General features: G+C 37.4%; 1 protein-coding gene across 1 annotated transcript; it reads right to left on the reverse strand.

Annotated features, from left to right (window-relative positions):
- Positions 1-311: 311 nt before the first annotated feature.
- LOC103837533 (CDPK-related kinase 2) lies at positions 312-4,162 on the reverse strand. Its single transcript, XM_009113894.3, has 10 exons — positions 3,092-4,162; positions 2,358-2,488; positions 2,151-2,192; positions 1,965-2,073; positions 1,511-1,886; positions 1,323-1,435; positions 1,146-1,253; positions 997-1,059; positions 743-910; positions 312-654 (listed from the first exon to the last, which is right to left on the reverse strand). The coding sequence occupies exons 1-10, from the start codon at positions 3,620-3,622 to the stop codon at positions 511-513; spliced, it is 1,785 nt and encodes a 594-aa protein (XP_009112142.2). The 5' UTR covers positions 3,623-4,162; the 3' UTR covers positions 312-510.
- Between the last annotated feature and the right edge of the window lie 8,238 nt (positions 4,163-12,400).

Consider the following 12,400-nt stretch of genomic DNA (forward strand, 5'->3'; position numbering starts at 1 on the left):
GGAGAGTGGTGTTACCCTCTTCTCTCTTTCCTCATGATACCCTTCTCCTCCAAATGGATCTGGCTTGCTGCCGGGAATCTATTAAACGGAATGCTGATGAAAGGGAGGTCAGTGGTTTTGGAAGCCATTGGGTTGCTCAAGGCTCGTGGAAGATTCTTCAGAGTTTGAATGTTGGAGTATACCATGCTCCCCACACTATTGGGGATTTTTTTTTGATAAAAAACTATTGGGGATTGTTGTGTGTTGCATAATCCATGTCTAATTGCTATAGAACCGGACCCAGAGATATGCAAGGATCAGGTGTTTTCAAGTGTTTAGATATAAAACATTAGAGAAGAAAGTATTTGGTCTTAACATCATCCCATTACAACTTTTCAGGCATGTCTGATATTTTGAAACTATTTTTCTTTATAGGAACTTTAGATTTCCCTATTTTGACACTATAAAATCGTTCTTGACATCCATTAGCTGTGGTAGTATGTTCATCCTCTCTCACCTCTGTTACCTTCTTCACCGAGTTTTAGCTAAAGGCTGTCGAGTAGATACACCGTGCAACAATTTGACAAAACCTAAGAAGCTCAGCTTCCCATCACTGTGCCTTATCCAATCATGTAGAATGGTGTGGACTGGAACTGATGATCCAACGCCGAGCTCCTACAAAACATTTGTGATGATCCCTTTTAATTAGTACAAAAGAATGTGAAAATAAAAAGTCTTAAAAGTGAAAGAAGACAAAACTTACAGAAGCAAGTTCTTCAATGACAATAACCCTGTTCCCATTCATCTCAAAAAGCTCATAAGCATGGCGAACGCTCTGCTCCCAACAATCAAGAGACTCATGCTGATGAACACTAATTGAAGCTGCACAAAACTCTTCAAAATCCATTCCTTTGTACTGTAGTCCATTTAACTGTTCATAGTTCCCAACACCAAATCTTTTGTTAAAAAACCATACAGCAAAAGAACGAGAACAAAAGACAACAGGAGAATCAATACCAATGCAAGAAAGTCTGGGATGCGTGACTCTTTCATTGCTTCTGTTGCATTTGTAGCAAGTGCCTGTCCAACAAAGAAATCGAAGCTAGCTTTTGAGCTGTTTGTTCTCTAACCATAGACAGAGAGAGATGGAAGTAAGGTGCATATACCGTTCTGATGTTATCCAAAGTGATGAGACCATTTTTGTTGGGTGCTAAGATTGCAAACTGTGCTTTCAGATAAAGAAGCTCATCTGTAATCAATGTCTTGGACAGAGCCTGGAGAGAGTATAAGAGTTAGGATCAACACTAACAATGTGGAACAAAGGTTGGCAGAAAAAAATGTACCATCAAAGCAGCTTTGCGCAGAGAAGAAGATTTCAAGTATGCTTTGATCTGCCTGAAGATGAGAATATCAAATGGGATATTCATCTTCTTACTACCAGAGATCCAAGGATGCACTGTAAAAAACAAAAGAAGTCTTAAGTTAAATTGATTTGTATTCAAAGGTTGTGGAGAGTTTTAGAGTTACTGACTCAAAGCTTGAGAGGCTGTCATTCTTTTCCGAGGGTCTTTGTACAACAGCCGCTTAACAAAATCTTTAGCTTCCAAGGACAGTGAAGGCCAAGGAGGCTCATCAAAACTAGGGTCAGCTTTAAGAACTGCTCTGAAGATTCCTGATTCAGTTCTTGCCCAAAAGGGACGGCTTCCACATAGGAGAATGTAAGCTATTACTCCTATGCTCCATACATCTGCTTCCGTGGTGTAAGATCTGTGTAGAACCTCAGGGGCTACGTAGTATGCACTACCGACTATATCGTTTAGTCTTTCGTCTGGTCTGACAAAGTCTGATAAACCAAAGTCTATGACTTTTAACTGAGAGTTCTCCTCCTTGGAAGTGTACAAGAAGTTCTGGTACATGAAAAAGTATTTCAGATTGGTGTTAAATTAGGGAGAAGTTTTAAAATAAGGACGAGAAATGAGGTTCACCTCTGGTTTAAGATCTCGATGAACAACTCCTTGGAGATGACAGAAAGCTACAACGTTAAGGATCTGTATAAGCACTGCTTTTGCATCATCTTCAGTGTATTTTCCTCCCCTAAAATAGAATATAGAAATAGTTAGTCTAAGTTAAACAAATTTTATAGCGATGAATCTCTTTTTTGATAGACAGACCTTGCTAGTATTCTGTCAAGGAGTTCACCACCTCCACATAACCTGAGAGTTGGAAGAAAGCAAATGTTAATTTACACAGCTGAATATTTTTGAAATCAAGAAAACGAGAATTTGATATGCTCCACTAGTTGATTATTTTCCTGAATTTATAATTATCATCTAGTTGATTCAAACATTGTATGTAGTGTGCTAGCACGGTTCTCTTACTCCATAACAATGTAGACGTTGGCATTGTCCTCGAAAGCATCGTAGAATTGAACCAGATTGTTATGTCCTGACAACGCCCGGAGGATTTTAACTTCTCTTCTCACGTCCTCTATAGATATTGCAGTTGTCATCTGCCAAACAAAAATACTAATGAGCAACAGTCTATTATGAATTAAGCCAACACTCACATAACTTGATATTATGATACAAATTTTCATTTCCTTAATGACACAAGCAGCACAAAAAAGTATATGCTTCTAGTTTATTGACCAATTTTAAAACGTGTAGAACTTTTCACCAAAAAGAAAGTCAGCAGAACTTACATCTGTTACCATTGAAAATCTTGGCCTTTGACAAACATATATGAAATATTGAAACGTTAAACCTCATATGTATTCATACATACATACTCGATTTTATATTAATTTCTAAGCATAAAAGTCCACACGCCATTTATTTTTCCAAAGAGATGGCTCAAACAAGAGGGACAGTAAATTGATGGAGAAGAAAATAAACATCAAGAGAACGTATCAATGGTTTCTTCTCCCTTCTAAGTTTCTTCTACTTGCATCCATAAGCTATTTTTTTATTAACTTTAAAGTTCAAACAGTGTAACATCTAATAACAAACAAGAGACCAACTAGTACACTGACTTAAGCATCAAGACTAGAGCATAAAAACTCAAAATCCAATTGAAGCATAAGCTCAAGATTAGTAAGAGTAGTAACATTGACCTTAGATTTAGGGATGACTTTAACAGCAACCTCATGATCCTTGAACTCCCCTTTCTTGAACTTAGCAGAGCAAGTATACCCAAAATGCCCTCTCCCAATCTCTTCCCCTAACTCCATCCTACTCTGAAACTCCTTGGAGAATCCAAATCTCTTGTCCAGCCCCACCTCCTCTCTCTCCTCCTCCTCTTGCTGCCTCGCCGCCGGTGAAGTAGCCTCCTTCTTCTTCTCCTTCCTCCGCCGCAGAACATCCCGTATGTGTTTCGCCGGGGACGGAGGGTGGAAAGCACGCGCGAGCTGACGGAGCGGAGTGCCGGTGACGCTCTTGCTCTCTCCTCCGCCTCCGTCGCGGTGGCTCTTGTTGCGGCGGTGCCTGGCGGGGCTGGGAGTGTAGAAGGGGAAGAAAGGAGAAGCCTTTACGGCGGTGGAGGTGCGAGCAGGGGTAGAATCGTCATTTTGTGGAAGGGAGTCTTTGGGTGCGTAAGGATTAGGTTTCACGGAGGTGGAGGAGGGCTTGGAGGTACAACCTCCCATACTCTTCTTCTTCTTCTCCGGTTACAGCACAATTAAAAAAAATCAATTTTTATTTTGAAAAATTAAATCAAAAAGACAGAGGAAGAAGGATTCGGACACTCGACTTTATGAGAATCACAGCAGGTCTGGTTTTTAGAGAGAGAAGGGAAGTGAGCTGTAGAGGAGAGAGAAGCCACATGGCAGGATCTGCGGGGTGTGTGTTTAAAAATTGGGTTTTGATCTGATGAAGGTAGATATGGGATTGGTTGAAATTAGTTGCTTTTTGCCACGTCTTTCTTTTTTTTTTTTTTACACATGTGTTTTTTCGTTAATTCTTTTCTAAGCAATATATAGTTGTTTTAATCATTATCATTTGTCTTTTTTTTTTTTGTGGGGACTAATATATTTTGTCTTTTGTAGTTTTCATATGTATTTGAGGAATATAAAACCAATCAAAGTTTAACATAACTTGGTGACTTGTGAAAATCTCAATTTATGGAAAACACAAAATCTCACAGAAATGATTAGATTATAAAAAACGGTATTTCAATCTAGTAATAAATACTACAACTTAAGATGAGATTAATATATTTTGTAAATATGATTTATAAATTTAGTAAGAACAAAATAGCTAATTTATTAATCCATATATTTATTTTTAAAATAAAATATAATCTATATTAGAATTACATTATGTGCATATTTCTTCTATAAAATTGAGTTGTTGAACTGTATTTCTTAAGAAACAACCCCACAAATGAAATCTTAAACTCATAAACGACGACATCTCAGTCAATTTAAATTACCACAAGTAAGTGCATGCGTTTCTGTATCTGTAAATAAATAGTTTTATTTATGCTTTGAGCATGGAAACAAAATGTGGTCCATTCTAACACACTTTTACAATTGGAACAACTGCATGTCATCGGTGGTGGTCATAATTTTGTAATTTTGTAGAGCTTCTACTTAAATTAGCTATCAACCATGAACCATTTTATTTAAAAAAATATGAATCATGTAGTAGCTTTTTTCATATTAGTTGTTGTTTACTCTATTTTCTCTAGTAGAAACTAAATGGTTAGCGAAGAAGCTAAATTGGAATATTTTACTAATTAACGACAGTCAGCCAATTTCTCCCTCGAAATCAGAATTACGTTACATATATCAATCGATTGTATACACGTATCTACTTGTTCTTGAGACATGATATCTGTAATCCAACAACTTCGTTGTATCTGGACAGGATGGATATCAATTTTTAATAGTTTAATTGATCTCATCATCTTCAAGAAAAATAAATGGTTCACATCTCTAGACTTTATTCTCACTAACTCTTTGATTTGATGATCACTCTAAGAATATTTTACAAGATCGGAGAAGTTACTTAATTGTTATTTTCATTCTCCCTACATAATCTTATTATAGACAAAGTTGGTCGTTTGATTTTTGATCATTCATCTATTCATATATTCAAAACATTAAAAATTGGGACAGCATGATTAATGATTAGTTTTCTACTACTAATATTCGAGTCACATAACTAGTACAAGTGAATTAAAAAAAAGCTGAAGTTTGAGAATGATACATTACAATCCCAATTAATCTCTCAAAAATAAATCAAAACATACAAAAGAAATTTCCCAAATGAGAATATGACAAAAAATAATGTATAAAGAGAAAACCCTCTAAAACTTAACCATTGCCTCCGTAGTTCATATACTATACCTTCCTCATATAGTCATGCCCTTGCTTCTGTTAACACATCTTACAAAACCAAGTCACATTTATTGTTTGGTTAATTCTATAGTTTTAGAATTAGAGATTCACTACAAGAAAACAGCGGTATTCTGACGTACGTTCCGACGGAAAATGAAATCCTCGGAAAATTCCGAGGAATTTCCGAGGAAATTCTGAGGAAACACAAAATTTGGTTTCCTCGGAATTTCCTCGGAATATACCGACGGAATTCCGAGGAAATATCATTCCGTCGGAATATTCTTATGGAATACCGAGGAAAATTGTATTCCTCGGAAAAAACCGATGAATTCCGAGGAAATATTATAGACGTTAGAGAGCCGTTGGAGAGCCATTGGGGGATTTTAAAAATTCCGAGGAAATTCCGACGAACTAGCCGTTGGCATCGGAATTCCGTCGGAATTTCCTCGGTCTGTCGGCAGGATTTCAACTATAAATACAAGCATCCCTCTTCCTCTTCATTCACTCCATATCTTCATCCTCCCTCTCACTCTCTTTACACACGAATTTGATTCATAAAAAAACATATCTTCTTCAAATTATTTTCGTTCTTAGATCGATCGAACTCATTTGGATCCGAACACGAGATTGCTTACGGAAGAATACCAACGAGGTATAACCGAATTCATGGGGTTAGTTCACCGACAACCGGAAGCAAAAACAGGTATGTTAAGATGTCCTTGCTCTAATTGTAAAAATAAAAAGTTTATTAAAGAGTGGGATGTTTGGACTCATCTATATTTGAGTGGGTTTACACGAAGTTACAAAATTTTGTATCATCATGGGAAAACTGATTATGAACATGGTAGTACTAGTACTAGCGAACCTCAGCCAGCGGTTAGATTAGAAGAACCAATTAGAACGGATGTAGATTATGGTGTAGGTACTGAGCAGATGGTAAATGATCATTTTAGAGGGGAAGATTTACCCAATGCAGAAGCTAGGAGATTTTATGATATGTTGGATGCTGGAAATCAACCATTGTACGAAGGTTGTAGAGATGGTCATTCAGCTTTATCATATGCTACAAGATTGATGGGCATTAAAACGGATTATAATTTAGCTGAAGACTGTGTGGATGCGATTGCTGATTATGTAAAAAGTATTCTACCCGAAGATAATGTAGCTCCTGGCTCATACTACGAGGTTCAGAAACTCGTAGCTGGTCTTGGTTTATCGTATCAGGTAATAGATGTATGGAGAGACAACTGCATGATTTATTGGAGGGCGGATGAACTGCGGGTTTCATGCAAATTTTGTGGAAAGCCTCGTTATAAAGATACGAGTGGAAGAGTTCCAGTGCCATATAAAAGGATGTGGTATTTGCCTTTGACGGAAAGGTTGCAGAGGTTGTATCTGTCTGAACGCACAGCAACCAATGAGATGGCATGCGGAGCACTCAACAGATGGTGAGATCAGACATCCTTTAGATGCAAAAGCGTGGAAGCATTTTCAATCAAAGTATCCCGATTTTGCGTATGAGAGAAGAAATGTATACCTTGGATTATGTACTGATGGCTTCAGCCCGTTTGGCAAGAGTGGAAGACAATATTCTCTATGGCCAGTCATTCTTACACCATACAACCTACCCCCAAACTTGTGCTTGCGACGAGAGTTTTTGTTTCTCTCGATTCTCGTTCCCGGACCAGAGCATCCTAAGAGATCACTTGATGTGTTTCTTCAGCCACTAATATATGAGTTGCAACAACTATGGGCTCAAGGTGCTGAAACATACGATGTTTCGTATAAAGAAAACTTTCAAATGCGGGCAGTACTAATGTGGACAATAAGTGATTTTCCAGCATATGGTATGTTATCTGGATGGACAACGCATGGAAGGCTATCATGTCCATATTGTCAAGATAACACTGATGCTTTCCAACTAAAACACGGAAGGAAAACGTGTTGGTTTGACTGTCACAGGAGATTTCTACCACCAGATCATCCATATCGTAGAAATAGGAATTTGTTTACGAAGAACAAGAGGGTGTTTGACAGTCCACCTCCGGAAATTTGTGGGGAAGATTTGAAGACACAACTGAGAGATTTTGGTGCAGAAAGGACGCCAGACGTCGGTGGACATGAGCGTTTTCCGGTAGATGGTGTTGGAAACCTACATAACTGGCACAAAAAATATATTTTCTGGGATCTGCCATACTGGGAGGATCATCTACTAAGGCATAATTTAGATGTCATGCATATTGAGAAGAACTTTTTTGACAATCTCATGAACACGATCCTTAATGTTCAAGGTAAAACAAAGGATAATTTGAAGTCAAGATTGGATTTAGTCGATATATGTGCTCGTTCAGAACTTCATGTTGATGAGAATGGTAGGGCTCATTTTCCCATATACCGACTTGATGCAGCGGGAAAGGATGCGTTCTTTGACTGGATTTCAAACGATGTGGAATTTCCAGACGGTTACGCATCTAATTTGCGTAACTGTATCGACAGAAAGGAAGGAAAGTTTACTGGCTTGAAAAGCCACGATTGCCTTGTAATGATGCAGCGCCTCCTTCCGTTTGCCTTCAAGGAACTATTACCACGAAATGTTCATGAAGCAATTGCAGGGATAAGTGGTTTCTTCCGCGATTTATGCACGAGATCAGTGACTCTTGAAGGTACTGAAAATTTGTAGACTAACATAGCCGTGATTCAGTGCAACCTTGAGAAGATATTTCCTCCCTCATTTTTTGATGTTATGGAGCATCTTGTTATTCACCTGGTAAGAGAATTGGAACTTGGTGGTCCTGTGCAGTATAGATGGATGTATCTGTATGAGCGGTATATGTTCCATTTGAAGAAGATGGTGAAAAATTTAAGTAGGGTGGAAGGTTCTATAGTCGCACAGATGATCAATGAAGAAACTTCAAACTTTACCGAGTACTACAGAAGTTCAGACCAAAAACAGAAGACCTGCTCGGCATAATGATAGAGGCGAACGGGCAACATATCATGTTACGGTTCCAGACATTTTCACAGACGTTGGACGACTTAGCGCAAAACCAAAGGACCGTCGACTTACTGATCAGGAGCGCAGTCATTTGCAAACATATTTGCTCACCAACTGCGAAGATGTTCTTCAATATGAGAGGATTTTCATGGCAGAAAAGCGGTTTGAATATAGAAACGCCACAGAGGCCGAACTAAAAGAAATGAAGCAGAGAGAATTTGGTGGATGGATGTTTACTTATGTGAGTGCTGGTTTGGCCAGAGGTGAAACATTTGACGATTGGATACGCGAGATGGTCGTTGGACCAAACTTTGTTGTGAAGTCATATCCGAGATTTTGTACTCGAGGATATGCATTCACAACTCAGAAGAGGAGACGTTCGAGTACGACTTATGATGCTGGCGTTTGTTCTGCATCAGGAGATGATGTATACTACAGACACATACATGAGATTTTGGAAATCAAGTATTTGGGCATGGTTGGATTGCGCTGTACTGTTTTCTATTGTGATTGGCACGACAACACTTCAGATCGAGGTGTGAGAACAGATGCATTTGGTGTTACATCAGTAAATTCGAGACGGAAGCTGCAATATTATGATCCTTTTATTCTTGCTTCTCAGGCCGATTAGGTTTGTTATATCAAGTACCCCCGGGTAAGGAACAGAGATGATCCATGGGTTACTGTTACAAGACTCAACCCGAGAGGCCGAGTTAAGAGAAGTTCTGAGCTGGAAGACCCACTACAACCAAGCACATCCGGCAACTTAAGTGCAGCAAAAGATTTAGGTGGAGTTGGGCTTGTAGTCGATTTAACCGACTTCGGAGAGGAAGCCGCCGTTCACGTAGAGGATGAACCAGTGATTGGAGAGTTTCACCAAGATCCAGATTCAGATTCATCTGGTGATGATGACTCGAAAACAGACTAGCCTCGATCTTTTTTTTTTTTTTAAATATAAATACCGAGGAAATTCCGAGGGTAGATAGGTTTTCCTCGGAATTTCCTCGGAATAGACCTCCGAGGAAATTCCGACGAAGGTAAGGTTTTCTTCAGAATTTCTTCGGTATATTCCCAGGAAATTCCGAGGAACTAGTGGTTTTAAACCGAAAACAACGTTTTGCGGATTGAATAACACGTATATAACCTTCATTAAGTGTCTTAACCAGATTATGAAGTCAAACTTTGGTGTTTTACCCAATAACAAACACTTTTACGATTGCATGAACGAAAATCACACAACATAAGAGAAACACTTATACACTTTAATAAACGGTAAAGGGAATACTTACAATTATTTTTGAAATTTTGTTATTTCATGGTTTATGATCATCTATACGAAGAATCCTCAACGGTATGCATTATAATTGTATAAGAAATGAAATACGGCGAAAAAAATCGATGTTTTGAAACCCCAAACCCTGGTTTCTCATAATTTCCTCGATAATTACCGAAGGTGTTCCGAGGAAACCTGGTTCCGTGGAATATTTTCATTTAACCGGGTAAACCAAGCCGCCAAATATTTCGCGAAAATTGAATTAATGATTTCCGAGGAAATTTCGACGGATATATTAAATATTTCCGAGGAAATTCCGACGGATAATTTCCGTCGGACGCCTCATTTTATTAGGTCGAGCCCGACCTTCTTCCCCATTTCTCTCCGCCGCACTCTCTCTTTCCCCTGCGATTTCGTCGACTCCTCTCTTCTCCCTTGCGATTTCTGGCGCTTTCTCTCTTCTCCCTCGCGATTTCCACCCTAATCCTCATGTATGAACCCTATCCCACTCTCTTAGGTTAGATTTGTATGGTTTTTACGTAGATTTGATGATTTTGGAATGAGATTTATAGATTTTTGTTAGGTTGAATGGTAGGATTGTGTAAAATCGAGTTTGATTATGTATTTCACTTGATTTGGATTATTTTTTTGGTTTTTATTAATTTTGTGGTTATAAAAATCGAATTTGTAATTATATATATATATATATATTGAAAACGTTTTTGTATATAAAATCTATTTTTTGTATTTTAAAATCATTTATATATTTATTAAACATTTTTAAAATCTATAAAACTTTTTTTGTGATTAAAAATCATATATATAATATTTCAATTAATAAGAAATATAAAATATAAATTTCTATATTTATTAAACATTTTTAATATTATTAAAACTATTTTTTTTAATTATTAAACTGTTTTTGGGATTTATTAAAACTATTTTTAAATTTTTAAAATATGTTTTATTTATTAAAATTTTTTTTTAATTATTAAACTATTTATATTTTTGTGATTAAAAACTATTTTTTAACTATTTTTTATTTAAACTGTTTTTTTTTATTAAAATTATTAGAACTAATTTTTAAAAATGTTTTTTTTTTAATTTACAGGTCTTATGATGATCAGACCCGGCCTCGACCCCGTCGTAGCCGGGGTGGTATGGGGAGCCAGTCTCGGGGTTCGTCCAGCCATGTTCAGGATTCCGTTTCGCCCCACAGCTCCTACCATACATCTCCCTCTCCATTACCCGCTCCTGCTACTCCCGCTCCCGCTGCTGCACCCGCTCCTGCTCCTCCGGGTCCTCCGGGAGTGATGAGTGTTGCGGAGTTGGTTCGACTGCCCGGTCGTGACCATCTTCCCTATCTCACTGAGTATCCACATGGACAGGGTCAAACATGGTAATTAAACTTTTATTTTTTTCCTTAAAATTTGATTGATTATTAATAATTTGTTCTTTTTATTAGGTTCAACCGATACAGGAACGAGATCAGCGCATGGATCAACCGTATGATGTACTAGGCCCTCGACAAGGGACACCCGACTTTCACTGACTTCCCTCTCGAGAAGCAGCATCTGTGGTTTCGTCAGTTTGCGGTAAGTATTCTAATTTTTTACTTATATTTTTTCTTTATTAAAACTATTTTTTGTAATTATTAAACTATTTTATATATTTATTAAACATTTTAAATATTATTAAAACTATTTTTTGTAATTATTAAATTATTTTTGGGATTTATTAAAACTATTTTTTTAATTATTAAACTATTTTTTATTTATTAAAACTTTTTTTGTAATTATTAAACTATCTATATTTTTGTGTTTAAAAACTATTTTTAAACTATTTCAGCAAGAATTCAACTGGAATTCCGATGATACGCTCTCTATCTATCACCATTTTGTCCATAAAGTTATGGACAACTATGGGAAGCAGATGTACGAGTGGAAGAAGAAGTGGGAAGCAAACAAGGTAGTTTTTAATTTATTAACAATTTTTTATTTATTAAACTATTTTTTAAATTATTAAACTATTTTTTTAAAAAAATTAAAAGGTCCCAAAGTCGATGAACGACACGGTCTGGAAGGACTTGTGTGCGCATTGGGATAAGGAAGAGATGAAAAAAACTTCTTCCACCAACTCCAACAACCGCAGGAGCGACCGTAAAGGAAAGGGCATCTACAAGCATAACTTGGGTGCTCAATCTATTGCCACTCTGGGGGATCGCATGGTAAGTTCAACCGCTTTTTCTTCAATTATTTAAGTTTCAGAATTTTATTTTTTGTGCATTTCTTCAAATTTCTAATGTTTGTTTAATTTATGTTTTTTCAAGGCGGAAGAAAATGAGGGCGAGCCGGTTGATGATCTCGCCATAATGAAAAGGGCGTATACCAACAAGAAGACCGGCCAGATTGATGATGGTCTTGTGAGGGACGTGGTCGACCTGGTCCAAACTAAGGTGTATGACGAAGTGTCTCAGCTTCAAAACGATGATGACGATTCGACGGCTTCGACCAACTTGTCCCGGGTTCGAATCAATGAAATCGTTGAATCGGTAAGTTCTTTTTTTTTAAAGTTTAATTTATTTATTTCTTGATTTTTATTTTATCATAAATTTATATTATTTAAATTTGGTTATTTATATTTCAGTCGGTTCCAAAGAAGAAGGGACGTTTGGTCGGTTTGGGTCGTCGCTCCCGGTCGGCTGCTCCTTCTTCTGCACCACCGCCATATGTTGATCCAGAAGTTCTTACGGCTCAGCTGAAGGACAAGGATGATCGGATATCTGCGTTGGAGACCCAGATGGCAGCTCAACAGG

Source organism: Brassica rapa, chromosome A01 (genome assembly GCF_000309985.2).
Source record: "Brassica rapa cultivar Chiifu-401-42 chromosome A01, CAAS_Brap_v3.01, whole genome shotgun sequence".
NCBI lineage: Eukaryota > Viridiplantae > Streptophyta > Magnoliopsida > Brassicales > Brassicaceae > Brassica > Brassica rapa.